Source organism: Beta vulgaris, chromosome 7 (genome assembly GCF_026745355.1).
Source record: "Beta vulgaris subsp. vulgaris cultivar EL10 chromosome 7, EL10.2, whole genome shotgun sequence".
Lineage (NCBI taxonomy): Eukaryota > Viridiplantae > Streptophyta > Magnoliopsida > Caryophyllales > Amaranthaceae > Beta > Beta vulgaris.
This window is the reverse complement of record NC_079208.1, coordinates 38,326,693-38,344,629: the sequence shown is the minus strand read 5'-3', so window position 1 is coordinate 38,344,629 and position 17,937 is coordinate 38,326,693. Positions and strand designations below refer to the sequence as shown.

The window sequence follows — 17,937 nt, the reverse complement described above, 5'->3', positions numbered from 1 at the left end:
ATTGGATTAGGGGGTTTTTTCTCCCCGAATTTAAGTATAAAATCTTATGGGTTTCTAGGGTTCTATGGTTCAGTGCATTTAATGCTTGTGTAAGGTCTTTTCTCGGTTCTGATAAAGTGTGCTGCAGTGGCGTTCATTCCTTCTTTATTGGTTCTTTTTTGGAGTTTAAAGGACATCTCTCTACTGTCCTAGTGTTGCAGAGGAATTCTAAAATTTTCTTGAAGAGTTCCATAGCATTTAATGTGATGGAATTTATCATCTTGCAAGCTGGTATCAATCTCTCGCTCCTTTTTTCTTGCCAGGTAACTAATTTGGCCTATAAAAGGCAAGTCTTGGTAGGTATGTTCCTCATTATCTTCTCCTTTCAGCATTTGTCTTCTTTAATTCACTCTCTGTCTAGTATTCAATTCTCTTCCAGTTTGTTTTCATTTATTATGGCACCTCCTCCTTCTTTTAAAGAGGTAGTACTTGGTAACCCTATTTCTACTTCTTCTGCTAGTTTAAATGCTGCTACCCCTGAAGTTAACCCCACTCCTAAGTCTGCTACTCATGAAGCCAATAGCCAGGACCCCCCCTCCCCCTCCTTCTTTCCCTATAGCCCTTGTTTTAGACGACCTCCCTCAGGTAAAAATGGATATTGAAGAGCTTTCTAAATCATGTTTATTTGCTAAGATGTTGTTAGCTCCCTTAGATGTACGAACTATTAGAGCTCGTACAAAGCTGACTGGAAGTTCATTAAGGGGGAAGTTGAGTATCTGGAGATGGGTAACAATTGGTTGCTCCTGAAATTCTCTAATCCTGCTGATGTGTCCCTGGTGTGGAGTGAGAGGCCCTAGCATGTTCAGGGTGACCATCTCATTCTACAGCCCCAAAAGCCATTTTTTGATCCTTATTTGGAGGAGATCAAGTGGGTGGATTTGTGGGTGAGGATTCCACGTCTACCCACTGAACTCCTTAATTTTGACTCTATTGCTAATCTTTTAGCAGCTAATGATATTGGGGCCTTGATCAAGCTTGATCAAAGCTCTCTGTTGAGGAATAAGATAAGATTTGCTCGTGCATGTGTGAGGGTGAACATCCAGGGCCCTTTACTGGAATTTGCCGAGGTATGCATGGTTGGTGACTTGGTTCATGGATATGTCATCTGGTATGAGGACTTTTCTTCTGGTTGTTCGTTTTGTGGTGAATGTTCTCATGAAATTGATTTGTGTCCTTTACTAACTGCTCCTAAAAAAGAAATTCTGGTTCAACTTCTTAAAAATCCTAAACAAAAAGATCTTTTTCTATCTATGGCTAAAGCCTCTGGTCAAGCAATACATGAGACCACTGCTGAGCAAGCAAAAGTGTTCCATGTGCAATCCAAACACTTTAAGAGAAATGTTGCTAGCACATTGCCCTCTTCTGTTGCTCCTGTTTCTGATAAGCAATTGCCTGGTATCCTCCCCACCCCTAGATCTTCTGGTATTGTTATAAAAGATGCTGGTCATGCTAACAAGATACATGATGGTAAGAACCTCCCTCCTCCTCCTGTCTATGGGAAGGGAAAAGGTAAGTTGATTGTGGCTAACCTAGTGTTATCCGATGAATCCTCTGATGATGAAGCAACTATTTTGGAGCCTCTAGTCCCTCTTCACCTTCCTAGACCAGCTGGGGTAGTGTTGGAATGTGCTGGTGAGAGCTTGTCCCCCCTATGCTCTCCTCCTCCCATCAGAGTGTTCTGCCCATCCCACTTGGTAAGTGAGTCTCATATGCAAGCTCACCAAATTTTTTCAGACCCTGGATTTGATGATGCTGCTTCTGGTAAGAATGATGATGCTACATTTCTGGTTGATCCTGATAACTCTGGAAGTTTTGGTGAGCTTAATTCTCTAGCTGGGAACCCTTTTCATTCTCTGCATTCTTATAGCTCTCTGGTGAAGCACATTGAGCACCTGGGGATGGACCCTGCTCTCCCAGTCATTCTCTCCTCCCAATTTGGCTCTGTAAGGAGGAGGGCTGATGACATGGAGAGCGATGATGCATCCTCTGCTCTGAAAGGGAAGAGAAACTAGCTGGGTAGCCCCTTCTTTTTTGCCCAATTAGTGATCATGTTTCAAATATTTTAAAAATGTCGTTAGCTGCTTGGAACATTCGTGGTGTTGGTAGGAAAAATGTTATAGCTGAGGTGAAGGACTTTTGCAAGTATTGTAATATAAAAATAATGCTGTTGTGTGAAGTAAAATCCCAATCCCCCTTCTCTCAGTATTGTTCACCAAGCTGGTTTTCAATTTTTTGAGTACATCCCCACTGTTGGTTATTCCGGTGGGATTTGGCTATTGTGAAAAGCCTGTAATGTTAATCCTTTTAGTTTAACTGTGTTATTAAAAGCATGTCGTTTTATGTCTGTAGAAATATCCCTTTTAGATTCTAACTTCAAATTTGTAGCCATTTTTGTCTATGCTCCTGCTCGAAGTGAATTTAAACCTGAGTTTTGGGTAGAACTTATCGAATATGTTAATAATCTCTCTCAACCTTTCATCATTATGGGAGATTTTAATGAAATAGGCTCCCCATTAGATAAGGAGGGGGGCTGTTTTTAACCATTCCAGACTACACTATATATATGTCGCAATTATTTTCTCAGATCAGTTGTGTGGATATCCCGTTTGCTGGGTCAAGATTTACCTGGCGGAAAAAAGGCAAGCCTGAATAATATTTTAGAAAGATTAGATAGGGTGGTGTTTAGTATTTCATGGGTTTCGGAGTTCCCTCAAGCTTTAATTAAACATCATCCCTTTACTTCGTCAGACCATTGTATTATTTCATTAGAGTATTTATCCATTATAGCCAGCAAAGCTCCTCCTTTCCGATTTGAAAAAATGTGGTGTACTCGTAAAAATTATGATACTCTAGTTAAAAAAACCTGGTGTACCCGTTTTTCTGGTTCGTTCATGTATTGTTTAGTGAAAAAATGTAAGCTCCTTAAAGAAAAATCTAAAGCATGGAATAAAACGCAATTTGGTAATATTTTTCGCGAACTTCGCCTTGTTGATAAAAAGCTTTCTAATGTTCAAAGTGATCTTATCCATAATCAAATGGATACCGGTCTGATTGACAAACCAAACCGTCTTCTTCATAAGCAGGAAAATTTATTATCCTTTGAACGTGAATATTGGAAGCAAAAAGGCAAAACCCTATATCTTTCTCAAGGAGATGCAAACACGAGTTTTTTTCATGCCCATGCTACTATTTGTCGAAACCGCAATCAAATTAAGGAGTTTCTCTCGAAAGATAATGTGGTAATTTCGTCACCGTGTGAGATCGCTAGAACCATTACTGAAGAATTTCAAATGCGCTTTGTGTCTAATCCAAATTGTCAATTTGATAGTCAAAATGACTTTCTAAGTATCTCCCCTATTATTTCTGTGGAGGACAATAACTTCCTGGTGACGGAGGTCACTGGGCTGGAAATTAGAAGTGCAACTTTTGATCTAGCTCTGGATAAATCACCGGGGCCTGATGGTTACCCACCTTTTTTCTTTCAAAAGTATTGGTCGCTAGTTGGTAATGCTGTTATTAGAGCGGTAAAAGCTTTTTTCCACTCTGGCAAAATTCTCAAAGAAATTAACCATACCTTCCTAGCCCTTATCCCTAAAATTGATAATCCATCTTCGGCTAATCATTTTCTTCCGATTAGTCTTTGTTCTACAATTTATAAAATCATTTCTAAAGTTATCACGAATCATTTGAAAGTTGTTATGGGTAAAATCATTCACCCATTACAAGGTGCCTTTGTCTCTGATCGTCTGATTCAGGATAATATTCTTTTAGCTCACGAGGTGTTTCACTCCTTTAGGCGTAAGGGGGGGAAATCGGGATGGATTGCAATCAAACTAGATAGGGAAAAGGCTTATGATAGATTGGAGTGGCCCTTTATTTTAGAAATGTTGGCCAAGCTAGGCTTTTACCCAAAATGGATTGGGTGGATTAGAGAATGCATCTCTTCCACGTCCTTTTCTGTTCTGGTCAATGGTATTCCTGGAGATTCTTTTGGTGCCTCTCGGGGAATCCGTCAAGGTGACCCGTTATCGCCATATTTATTCATTCTTTGTGCTGAATTACTGGCTCGTCAGCTTGTTGATGCTAGTGCGCAGCCAGAAAAGCTTGTTGGAGTTACCATTGGTCATTCAGGGATTCGCATTCCCTTTTTAACCTTTGCAGATGATACGATGATTTTTGCTCAAGCTTCGGATGCGAGCTGTTTTTTAATAAAGGACATTTTAGATAAGTACTGTTCTCAATCCGGGCAGCTTGTAAATTTTCACAAGTCGTCTTTTCAAGTTACTTCCAATATCTCCGAACCTGCGAAACAAAATTTTGCCTCTATTTTAGGCATGGTTGAAACCCAGGATTTGGGTGACTATCTTGGGTGTCCGATTATATCCTCTCGGGTCACTAAAGAAACTTTTGCTAAGCTTACTTCTAAGGTCGTGTTGCAACTTCCTAAGTGGAAAGCTAATTCGCTTTCTCAAGCGTGGCGAACGATTCTAGTTCAATCAAACTTGGCAACTAAAGCTAATTTCCAAATGCAAAGTTTCCTGTTACCAAAGCCAATTCTAGCTTCATTAGATTAAACTTATCGCAATTTCTTTTGGAATAAAGGGCCGCTGAATGGGTCTGCAAACTTAATAGGGTGGGACAGGATCTGTAAACCAAAAGAATGTGGGGGTTTGGGTTTACGCAAGGCAGAAGTAAATAATGTTGCACTTCAATTAAAGCTTCTATGGAAAATCATGAAGGACAAAAATAGTTTATGGGTGAAACTTGTTTCTAAGAAATATGTTAAAAATAGCACTGTTCTCACCCACAAAGTGCCAAACTTAGCTTCGTGGCAATGGAAAAATCTTATGAGTCTAAGAAATTTATTTAGTCAAGGATCGCGGTGGCAAATTGGGAGTGGTGAGACCATTCGTTTCTGGGTCGATAATTGGCTATTCCAATATCCATTAGCTTCTGTTGCCCCTCCCCCCCAGATGCTGACTCTATAAGGGTTAATGAATTCATTTTCCCCAGTAAGTGCTGGGATCGGGCCAAGTTGTCTTCCTGTCTCCCCCCTCAGTTAGTGGATAGGGTCTGCTCGCTGTTTATTCCTGTCCATCCTCAACAGGACTCTCTGGTGTGGGGTCTTACAGCGGATGGAGAGTATTCGGTCAAGTCTGGAGCGAGTCTAGCCCAAGGTATTTTTAATGAGCGGGTGGTTCCGGTGGATTACTCGTGGATTTGGAAGCTCTGTGTCCCTCCTAAGGTAAAATTTTTTCTTTGAAAAGCATGTAAAGATGGTTTGCCTTCAAAAGAGCGGCTTGAACGGAGTCACATTTTTCTTCCTCAAGAATGTCCTTTTTGCAACTTTCACTCAGAATCTATTAATCATCTCTGCTTTTCCTGCCCCTTTGTGATTGATACTTTTGCTAAACTCCACGCTGACTATGCGTGGCCTGTTCCCCCCCTTTAGCCCATCTGGTGCATCAATCGTTTAATCAGATTATTAATTATTATAAGTCGATGGTGCCAGTTAATGTATTCTGTCAAACTGCTATTGGTTGGTGGTTTGTTTGGTATTTTAGGAATTAAGTGATTTTTCAGAATACCACAGCTTCTTTCTCTGCAGCTGCATTAGTTATTAATAACTTCTTCTCTGGTTGGCTTCGCTCTTCGGGGCAAGATCTGAATGTGTGGGAGGATTCTGCTTCTTCACGTCCTAAGGCTGGTAAAGTGCCTCGGCAGGGGGATGCCGTCATCTGGGCTCGCCCCCCTTTGGGCTTTGTCAAATTAAATTTTGATGGTTCTAAGCTTCCAAATGGGCAGTCTTCCTTTGGCTTTGTTATTCGGGATGAAGTTGGTGTGGTTCTTGCAGCGGGAGGCCAGTCTCTTGGGTCCTCTTCTTCGATTCTTCAAGCTGAAGCTTGGGGGCTGCGAGAAGGTGTTCGAGCTGCTGTTGAGTTGCGTGTCCAGAACATTATTATTGAGGGGGACAATCTTGCGGTTATTAATGCTGCTAGAAAAAACTGGTCAATTCCTTGGGAGATTGCTAATATTATGTCTGATATCGAGGTAGATCTTCGGGCCTTCGCTTGTTTCAGGATTCTCCATATCTTCAGGGAGGCTAATAGGGCGGCGAATTTTATGGCTTCCTGGAGTCTTCAGCACTGCTCTTTGATGTGCTATGTCCCTCCCTCTCATATTGATTTCTCTCTTATCATCCACAAGGATATTTTAGGCTGGCCCTTGGACTAAAGGGACTTGCCTAAGTTTTTCTTTCCTTATCAAAAAATAAAAAAAATAAAAGAAGAAGAGAAGAAAAGAAAAGGAAGATGGAGTGGGTAATGCCAAATCAGTAGAATTTAAGGACTTTGAGAGTTGTTTGTCAACCTAGGATTGTCTACTATTTATTTCCATTCCCAAATTCTATTTTCCTCTTAATTTTAAATGAGATATCCTCCCCTCTTTGAGTTGCTGTCCAGCAGCCCCTAATCCAACTTCATCATATGTTTAGGCCCTAAAAGCCCCTTCCTGTAAAAAAAAAAACTATATCTTAGCTAGATTAGTTTATCTTTTTTTCCTAAATTAATCTTTTAGTTTCCTAGTCCTATTCCGATTCTACCTATCCAACTAGTATAAATAGGGGTCTCCACCCATCATATTTTTCACACCAAATTTGAAAAATAAATCTCTTTTCTCAAGTTTAGACTTTCTCTCTCTTAGCCTACCTTTTCTCTTTCTCCCTAGTAATTATTAATTTTCAAGGTGTGTGAATATGTAGATCTTTAGTAATTATTTTGCTACCTTAGCATCATGTTTTTATGAAAATATTTTGGATTGAATTAAGTCCATGTTTTTATAAGTTTTATTATGAACTTCATGTGTTTTGTATGAACATTTTTGAATGTTTATTAATTTTATTATGCACTTAGATCATGCCTTTAGTTCAATATTATTATAAAGTTTGATCTTTGAATCTATATTCATATAATTTACAAGGAGTTTGATATTTAAATGCATGTTTAAAAAACGAGTATTTTTGAATTATTATTATTTTTCAAAAGTTACCTCTTAAGCAAGTTATTTTATTTATGCCTTAATATATGACTAAATTTATAAGTAGTACTATTCTTTTTAAGGGAGGATTATTTCAGAAGGATTTTTATTAGATATAATATCTTTTATGATCGCAATTATAAAGAGGCAACGACTTGTTATTTATTAGCAAGAACGATAGCTACTAATATTATTTACCCGGGCAACGACTTGTTATTTATTAGCAATAATGGTAGCAATTCTATTATTTACCCATGTACTTTTTGTATAAGTCATGTGGACAAGGTAGTAACCCCTCGTAATAGACTCATTAAGAAATACTAAACTTGGGGGGTGTGCACACTTTAGGAAAGGTACCTAGGCAAGGAAAAAAGATTTTTATATATCAAGGTTATATATTTTATATTATATAAGTATTATCAAATATCCAAAAAAGGATTTTTTGAAATTAAATATTTCAAAAGTTTAATTAAATAAAAGGGTTTTTTTTTGTCAGAAAGGACCTAATAAAATACAAGTTTTGTGGGGAAGGACCTAATAAATTTTGTTTTGTCAAAAGGGACCTAATAAAATACTTCCTATTGTGAACAGGAACCACTTTATAAATTTCCGGCCAAATTTACCATTTACCAGCATTAACCCTTTTTTTACCCCTAGTTGACTCTTCAATATTCTGTTCCTATTTTAACTGATCCAAACATATTGAATTCTCACACTTTTCTCCCAACAACACAATCTCCATTGAAGGGAAGCATCAACTTATTCGATCTTATCCTGCAACCTCCATCAAATCCAAGGTATGTTTTGCTCTTCAAATTTTTCTCTATCAATGTTTAAGGGTTTTTGAAATTTAGGGCTCCTATTATACGTTTTTCCCAAAACGCAAATTAGGACTGTAATTTCTCTTCTCCACTTATTTTTTTTCAGATTTTGAAGGAAAATGTCTGCGAAATGAACAGAACATTAAAGAGTCAACTAGGGGTAAAAAAAAGGGTCAACGTCAGTAAATGGTAAATTTGGCCGAAAATTCATAAAGTGGTTCCTGTTCACAATCGAAAGTATTTTATTAGGTCCTTTTTGACAAAAAAAAAAAAATTATTAGGTCCTTCCCCACGAAACTTGTATTTTATTAGGTCCTTTCTGACAAAAAACCCTAAATAAAATGTTTAATATTCTGCATGTACATGTACTCAGTATTTTTTACTGACACGCTTTTATTTATTTTGTTTTATGGTTTTATCCCTGTGATGAACATATTTTGTCGAGCAGATTTTACAGGTTGATATGATGAATACTTTATGTGGGGGAGCTAGTGAGTAATCATAATTAGTCAATGAGTTGTTGTTTTACTTTATTTATTTCCATTGTTATATAGTTGTACGCTAAAGTTTATATTAATAAAGAGAAGTTATTTAAGTTATTTCCGTTGCATTAGTTTAAGTTCAGTTAGTAGTTAGTATAAAAGGCTTTAACGTTATCACGTGGCGGTAATACTCTCAAGTTTCTCAAGGAGTTTTTTATATTAAAATAAGTTTTTCAAAAGAGGGAAATTTGGGGTGTTACAAATACACGTGGCAAAAAATTGTAAAAGATTTTACAAAGGATCGACACATCAACAATTCAATTTGCTCTTGACACATCAACAAATCCTTATTATTATATAGATTGTTTTGTTTATTATGTTGAATGGTACACACCATAAATGGTACTTATTTGTGGGGAAGTAAGTACGTAAGAATAGTTGTTTCAAAGGAAAAAGAAATAGTACTCCCTCCATCGCATAATATAGTGCTCACTTCTCATTTTTCACAAGAATAAAGGAAAATGGAGAGAGTTTTAGGATTTCACAAAAATATATATTTAAGTAAATGTTTATTGGGTGTTTTTGTCTTGGAACTAGTTTTTTTTTCTTCTTTTTCCTTTAAAATAAAATAAAAGAGCAATAAATATACCTTGAAATGGTGTAAAACAATAAATAGAGACACATATATCTATTATATAAGGGAAGGAGGGGGGGGACTAATTACAACTTAGTCTAGTGGTTAAGACTTTAGTACATGTACTTGAGGTCTCGGGATCAAACCCCTATACTATGCAATTTTTAAGGATAGGAGTTAGCTCAAGTGGATAGAGCACTCCCCCTTGGCCCCTGAGGTCAGGGGTTCAATCCTTACACCCAGCATTATGCTGGGGTATTTCCTTCGCATGCTATGCATGCCTTACCAGCCAATGTGTTGGTGTTTCCTACAGGCTAGTAGCCTTGTAGGCGTTGGCTCTTGGGCTGACTTAATTTCCTAATAAAAAAAAAAGTAAGGGAAGGGGGGAGCAATGGTGTCCTCTTTTGAAATGCTTATTTTGCCCCCCCTTTCATTTCTAAATTACAAAAGGAATGTCAAATCAAAATCGACACTCAAAGAAAACTACCGAAAATTAATTTACAACACTCACTCTTAAATCACTTAAAAGAAGAAACTTTACAAATCACTCATACAATTGAGAAAATCACATTACAAAAATCACGTAAATCACTCAAATAATCTATAAACTTTATTAAAACTTAAAATTAACATACAAACTAAAACTAATAACTTAGAACGTCAATACATACAAAAACATTTACAAAAATTTACTTACAAATTACTATTCTCAAGAACCATTCACAATTAATGATGGGTCATGATAGAAATAGAGGTTTATTTGTAGTGCAATCAGAATTTAGAAGTTAGACAAGGAAAAAAATTATTTACTTTTTCATAGTGTTTAGAATTTAGAAGTTAGTACTGTACTTAATTCAAAAATCAACTAAAAAATTATAATATTAGAAATCATAAATAAATTCAATAAAATTTCTATTTTGTTCATAAAATTTAACTTTGAAAAGTAAAAAAAAAAAAAGACAAAAATAATGGTGAGAGACTTAAGTGACAGAAACTAAACCAATCAAATTTTGCAACTAAAAAAGATTATACTTCATATGTCTAATGTTCAAATTTTGACTCTTATACCGAAGAAAATATAGTTTCTGTTTCGAAAAAAATTCAAGTACGCATCGCGTGCAAAAAATTCTAGTTTTAAAAGAAAGTAGGGTAGTTTGGAAAGTTTTATGTAGAAACTAGTTATTAGGCCCGGACTATGCCTAGGGTAAGAAAATTTTCATTTATTAATATTGTACTTTGATATGATATCACTAAATATAACTTGGTCTAGTGGTTAAAACTTTAGTATATGAACTTGAGGTCACGAGATCAAAACCTATACAAGGATAATTTAGTCCAAACAAATTGATAAAAAGGAAATAGGCATAATATTTTGGAGGGAGTAGTACATAATAATAGTGGAGTTCAAGTGTTGAACGGCAAATTCAGTGCTCCACTCTTGTGAGGAGAAGCTGGTAACAAGCATGGATGCTCTGATAGCATCATACGGCGATTCAGATTCCGACTCAGAATCATCTCCACCACTCTCTACTCCGCCTCATAATCCAGCGCTGGCTCCACTTCCACCACCTCCTCTCTCTCTCCTCAACCCACCCAATTCTCTACTCGGTAAGCTTCCAAAACCCATCTCAATTTTGCATCCCATCTATTCTATCAATTCACTTTTCCAAGTGATTTTGGGTCAATTTTAAATAATGCTCACCAACTGTTTGATGTTTTTCTTTTTAAGGTGGTACACTCGATAACTTGCAGACAATTCAGCCCACCCGGGTTCGAAGCTTCCCCCATGTAGAAGGGAATTATGCTTTACATGTTTATATTCCAGGTTCATTTCTCTTCTCCCTCATTACCTTTTGGCCATATGAGGTTGCTTTTTGTTTATTTATCATTATTATTGATTGATTGTGAAATGGGATATTCAAGTGCTAATGTAATTTGGTCGCAATGGTTCATAGCAGGGCGTCTTATACATTTTAGGGTCTCTGTGCTAAATTAAATGATAGGGATTGATAAATTTTGTGAATAGAAAGAGAAAAAAGAGTCATTAATGATTTTTTTTGTTTGGAGAACAGGGAGAACTAAGAAAACACCAAATAGAAATTAACCTATTTGAATTTGCATCCAACATTACACTCGGTAAATTGGAAATTAATACTTGTAATTAGATATATATATATATTTTTAACTTTTTTAATTGGAGCGGAAAGTTGGGCTCTTTGCGTGCACCTGGCCTTAGCCGCCCTTGGTTCATAGCCTGTCGATACTGCTGCTTAATAGCATACAGTTCCTCCTTTTTCTTGAAACTTGCGTCATGTGGGTTGGGGATGCAGTTTGAGGATACTTGTTGTTAGACCCTGAGTGATGCTCTAGGTTAATTGATGAGGCAAAAGGATGAATGTTTGATGAGTAATGGGGGACTACTTAAACAATGCTAAATGACGCCCTATCATTTCCTATTTACGCTCTAAATATAGTATTTTTATATCGTACTTGTTTACTTCTATTTCTTCTCTTTCTCCCTTTCATTTCCTCTTTCCCTACCACCACTAGAGCTGCTGGCGCCACCACCACCACCACCACCAAAAGACATAATCTTTGACATTTTTCAAATGGAAGAAGAAGAACCACTAAAATCAGTAGAATTCAACAACCTACCAAAAGACATAATCTTTGACACTTTTTCAAGAATCTCATTAAAAAACCTCAACTACCCTGTGTTTGTAATATATGGCTATTTTATCTACATCAAAACCTAGAATTCGGAGGCCGTCATTTAGGATTTCCTCTAGTCAAGGCAATAGTAGTGGTGAAGACAACTCAGAATTTCCTCTACTCTCACTCAACGAATTACTAAAAATTCAACAACCCAATATCTTCCTAGTTCCTATTACTTTGCTCAAACTTTAGTTTCATTTCTCACCTGCAATGGAATTCTGTCTTTAATCTCAAAAACCCACCTCAGATTTCCATTTCTTTATATTTCCCGATTTTGTTTTAAAAAAAGACAGCGAGGCGTTTGCCAGGACGCCCCACCACCGATGTAGGCGTCCATGGCAGGCGCTCCACTGCAGGAAGAAGCACCTGCCATGGACGCCTCTTCCTGTGGTGGAGCGCCTATGCCGGTGGTGGGGCATCTATGTAATTCGCCTCCCTCTTTTTTTTCTTTAAAAAACACCATATTACAGGTGGAAGGCGATGGTGGTGATGGATTTGTGATGGGGCGTGAAGGTGGCGGCGGTGGTGGTGGTGGTGGTGGTGGTGGTGGTGGTGGTGGTGGTGTGGAAGAAGAAGTGAGGGAAGGGGGAGAAAGTGAGAAAAGAAAAGTAACATATACAAATACAATATTTTATACGTATCTAGGGTGTAATTGCGAAATTATAGGGCATCATTTAGCAACCCAGTAAACAAATGCCATTCCATGTCATCCCGTGATATGGCACCATGTTAAAAGGGAGGGGGGATGCTATGTGGCGGGTTACAATTCTTGCAAGGCGTAATAGTGCAACTAAAGAAAATAAAAAATGTTGATATAAAAAAATCTGTGTGCCTTGGGTGTTTCAGGATGCAAGTATGTGCGCCTTGGTGCACTTCGATGTGCATTTTTGCGCCTCTTTGACATCGCCACGCCTAGCACGAAAAAGGCTCTTGACTATCGCCTTGCGCGTAGCATGCCTTTATACACAATGCCTATGATTTCTCTTTGGTGAAAAGATACATCTTTTTTATGCGCTATATTGTCAAATGCTCTCGTTGATAGTTCTGCCGGTTGCACATTGTGGCTGGGCTAAGGCATCAGACCTGAGAAACAGATGATGATAATTTCTACAGACCTGGTGTTTAACTCAATGGGATTAGCTGTGATGTTACATAACATCGAAACTAAAGATTGCTTTTCTAATATGACTCAAAGACAATGGATTAATTCATATATATACTTGGAGGGCAAGAAAGTTCAGGAGATTCTTTACAAGGTGTTGAATTCTCTCTTCCTTCATTATATGTCTGCAGGTGGGCAAGAGTTGGTTAGATGGTCTGGCTTGATGGCTACCCAAGTTGGTTCATGTCATAAATTAAATCCACATGGTTATTTTAAATTTGATGTTATTCAGTTGTGATTTGTGTCTTTTGACAAGATTGGGGGTATTGCAAAATGTCGCAAGTGATGGAAAGAGGTAGAAATGTGTCAACGTAACTATTGTTAAGCCTATTTATAAATGTATGCTTTATCCTTAATTGTTTGAGGTGGATATCTAAGCTGCACATAAACGGGTACGGGGATGAAAAACGGTAACATCTCGACATTTTAGGACATGGGTACACCGCACGTGTATCCGTACAGGTAACATATTGTATCGGGTACGGGACTACGGGTATCAGGTATGGGTACATGACCTAGAAGAAGTACCCATGCTAGAGAGGTTGAGATCGTGACTTCTAATTCTGCACGGAGGGAGTATCTTGCATAGGTTGCTTTGCGTAAATGTGAAGCATATAAGGCTTAATCATGTTTTGGTAGACGCCAAGAACGTGAATATAATCTATGCAGAAAATTTCAATAATGCAAGTATAGGGCTGTGGAAGCTCAAAAAAATTGAGGGAAAAGTTTTAGGCATGAAGTGATAAACAGAATGTATTTCAAAATGACACAATTCAGATCAGACCTAAGAGATGAAGTGAGCCCAGTGAGTCTACCATGCTTAGCACTATTATATGATTTTGATGAGCCAACGTGCCCATTCAAACCGAATGGTCTTCACATTGCTTCCTCTGCTTGCACCATAGATATTTATGAGAGTTTCATCGTCGAGTTTATGGAAGGAAGAAGAAATGATTTTATTGTCTTCCTAGTGAGTTGTACCTTTTGTAAATTGATAATTAAGTGTAGAATGACAACCTTTAAATTCTGATCCTCTAAGGTTATAAATGCATATCATCTAATTGGTTTCATGATCCTTTATCCAATGCTTCTTTTAGAAAAAATTCATAGTTACTATTGTCACTCACTATTGATTAATTTTTATCAGTTCATGTACCGCAACAAGCAAGGAAAGAGGCTGTTCAGTTCTTGAAAAAAGTCTCGTTGAATGTACCCGGTCTTCACGTTGTCGATGCCGATATCCCACTTGACAAACTTTTAAATGATGATCAGAAACTTGAACACATTGCATTAGGGAGGGAATTTCATATAAGTTTGGGAAGAACTGTCCCGATCAGGGTGCATCAAATGGATTCAATAGTCAACATGCTTCGGCAAAAGTTACAATTTCAAAAGCGGTTAGTTTTTTTTTTTTGTTTTTAATTGTTTTTTCAAGCACTCCAAGCACTCAGTTATTCAAGCTTTCTTTTTGAGCATGTATATCTATGTTTTGTTATCTGTTAGGTATTGGATTGATTTCAATAAATGGGAGGTTTTTGTCAACGATGATCATACACGTGCCTTTCTTTCCATAGAAGTCACTACAGGAGGCTTGTCAGAGGTAATATTCAACTGTTATTTCAGTATCTATTAAAAGGATGTGGGCAGCTTGTGACCCAAAAGGGTACACAAGAAAGGAGAAAGTCACAGCAAAAAAAGAATTAGAAAAAAGAATAAGAAAGAATTGGGAGTTATTGAAGATAGGGAAGAAAAGGAAGACTTGTGTTGAGTGGAACTTGATGTAAGAACTTATGTGCCCTATACTGCTATCAAATTTTATTGTTGGGCAGTTGAGTGTTCCGTTTAGTATCCTATTGCTAGCCTCTGTAGATTGTCTTCTTTTGGTCATGCCCCGTTGTTCCTTTTTTTTTTGCCTTCCTGCGGAGTAGTGAATTGTCTCTGCTTGGAGCTATGAGTTTAGTAGGAATCCTCTTGAGTGGAAGCCGAGGGAGCTCACTACTTTGTTAGAAGTCCTACACTGGAGTACAAAGTCGGTTGATATCTTTGGTTTATTTCACTTGTCACTCTTTCCATTGCCGCATATAATAGAAAACCTAACTAACAGTCTTTTCTATTTATACTTTAGTTTGGAAGGCCAAGGTTCTAATGTGTTATATAATGTGTCTGAGTTGTGACTATGTCACTCTGTACTTTGGAGTATTTTCATACTTTGTGAAAACCTGTCAGGTCAGACTTCAGAGGCCTTACAAGGTATTGTTTCTTATGGATGTATCTTGTTTGTTGCTAAATGGTGAATCAATTGTTTCTGGGTAGTAATATGAGGACTTACCTTTTATGAAGACTTTGAGTGTTTGTTTGACTGGCATGTCCATATATTGTTCTCAATCATTTGCAGTTTCATTATGTGAGTTCTGGTATCTATTTAGAGAAGTCCAATGCTTGTGAGAACATTTGGGTTCGGAGGTCTTGTTAGGTGTTCTCTTCTTATGTGTGTATCTTATGTTTTCTAAGTAGTGAGACTCCGATAAAATATCACTTTGTTTTGTAGGGTGATCTGATGACTTAACTGTGGTAGAGATTTCTCTGTATTTCTTGAGATAAGGTGTTTGTCCATCTATTTGTTATGAAAGGGCCATGAGTTTGAACTGTTGGAAGGTTAATTGGGATAAAAAAATGGCAGTCTAGTTTCTTTGCCGTTAAATGGGTAATTTTGGTTTTGAAAGAAATGGGAGGGATTTCTAAGATTGTGTGTTGAGTTTGGCTTCTTTGTGATTTTTTTTGATTTTCTTAAAGCTTCTCTTAGGTTCCATTTTGATGTAGAATTCAGTGACTCGTACACTCGTCCCTATTTAATGTAAACACGTAATCAGTGGTCTTTTTGTTCTTTCTGCATCATTTTGATGGAATTCTTGACCCCCTCTTTAAACCCTCTCCCCCCTCTATATCTATCAAAATTTCTTATCTAAAAATAGGTCATGCCTTTTAGTAGAATCGGGGAAAATCAAATCCTTTCGCTGATGATATGAGTGGGAACATTATGTTCAAGTTCACATGATGGATTTGAGAACTCGGGCAAGTGCCTGTTCGGAACTCTGCAATGTGCATCACTGCATTGCATATAGCTCTTAGCTTGGATGCTTGATATCTAGAAAAGTATGTTTGTCCTTTGTACATCATCTTACAGAACTATGCAACATGACTTACTTTGGTCCGCAATTCCGTCTCTGCATTTCTTTGCAACATGTTAATGTTTCATTTATGCTCTTCAGCCTTCACCTTAGATTTAGGGACAAGTTCTATTTCCACATTTCATTCTCATTTGTCATTCCATTATTGATTTATGCTCTTCAGTCTTCTGCTTGTGTCATAGTGATGTGAATTATGTTTATCCAACGAATATACCATAGGCTTCTTGTGATAGCATAGGCGATCATTAGTAGGAGATCAATGTTAAGCCTCATCTTTCTTTCTGTAAAGAAGCGAATCCTCCAGTACCTCTGGGTTGCAAGTTTGCAACCAAACCCACAGGGCCATCCCAGTTCGCTTGAGCTCCAGCTGCCCTGGTGCCTGGGTCCTAAGATGCTATCTGCTTGTCTCCCTACACGCTTTATACGAAGAAATAGGATGCCAGGACATGTGTGAATTGTGGTCGGAATTCCAGTTGAGTTTTGCGTTAACCAGTAAGAAGTCCATGTTTTTATTGTCAGTCTAGTTATGTGTCTATGCACCTCATTTTATTGGAAAGAGACCCTCAGTTTGTCATGAATAATAAGATAGTGCCTGGTCTATAATTATTCATTTACTTAATGACTTATAGTCGAGTTCTTCTGTGCATTGTTGGAGTCATAAGAAACAGACTTAATGGCTGGAGCTATGTGGTAATTATCTTGATTAACTTACAGGTTTTGTACTACTATATTCCACATGACACAACATTGTTGGAGTAACATTGTCTTGCAAACTCAAGAGATATTGATGAAACTCAGTCGAGGATTGGTCTGTATGTTCCATTAGCTAGTTGCCTTTTTGCATGTTCCACAGTAAAGGCAACATTGACCTTTTCTGCATTGTTACAGATAACGAAGCAAATTCAAGCTGTTAACGAAGTCTACAGGCTCCACAATCTTCCTGAATTTTACCAGGTTTTGCCGAGAGAATTTTTATGTTGAAGCTTAAAAGGGCATTTGAACTACCATCTAGATTTCAAGTCCTTTAGCTCTCTATTACGTTGGATGCTTTAATGATGTTGAATACTTGTTGCAGGATCCTCGCCCTCATATATCATTAACATGGGCGTTGGGTGATGCCAGTGATTTGCTACGAAAAGTAGTAGAAGAGACGAAGAAACATCCTGATGCTAGAAGTTCATTACCGAAAAGGGTATTCACTGTTAAATTCAGCGGTATAGAGTGTAAAATTGGCAATAAAAATTATAAAATCTGTAAGATGCCGAGTGAATGAGAAGCATCGATTGATATCTGGTTGATGAAATCATGGGGTTGAGCATGGACGGCTGGTTTATACGGAAGCACATGATGTAGGGCCTGTTGTAATATGAAGTTGAAGTTTGGCATGTTGGAGTTGTTACAAGGACGTGGTCTGTGTTGTTGGAAGTTTAAGGGGGATGAATAATAAGATCATTGAGATGTACAAATATATGCCGATTCCAAGCCGCATAGCAAATATGTGTCCATTACTATTATCATATGCTTGAGATCAGCTTGAGGCATTTAATTACATTGTTTTGGCATTTGGTTAGCTGTAGAACTGAGTTTTATAATATTGAAATACAGAAATGCAGAGCAAATGCCAACTTCTGGGACTTTAATTTATTATTGCACAATTTTGTTGTTTTAATTTTTGAAGAATTATTTTATAAGGTACGAAATGACAGATAACAAATAGATTTGATATCGCACGATAGGATTCATGACGCAGGATTCTTGCCGAGATATGAGGGGTGTGCTGAATGCTGATGGCATGCTATAGTGCAACCTCTAATCCTCTTACAGGTGAAAATTCTATTGTGTCCCTAGGAGCACGGTGCAT

At 37.5% G+C, this 17,937-nt stretch overlaps 1 protein-coding gene across 2 annotated transcripts; it reads left to right on the top strand.

Annotated features, from left to right (window-relative positions):
- Positions 1-10,400: 10,400 nt before the first annotated feature.
- On the top strand, positions 10,401-17,806 carry LOC104899322 (uncharacterized). 2 transcript variants are annotated; one of them, XR_008970231.1, is made up of 7 exons: positions 10,401-10,619; positions 10,741-10,836; positions 14,036-14,285; positions 14,392-14,488; positions 16,965-17,030; positions 17,152-17,491; positions 17,525-17,806. XR_008970231.1 is itself a non-coding variant. In XM_010686495.4 (6 exons), the coding sequence occupies exons 1-6, from the start codon at positions 10,475-10,477 to the stop codon at positions 17,347-17,349; spliced, it is 852 nt and encodes a 283-aa protein (XP_010684797.2). In that variant the 5' UTR covers positions 10,401-10,474; the 3' UTR covers positions 17,350-17,806. The 2 variants fall into 2 exon arrangements, 1 of the variants encoding a protein (XP_010684797.2); XM_010686495.4 differs by having other exon boundaries at positions 17,152-17,806.
- Positions 17,807-17,937: the final 131 nt, after the last annotated feature.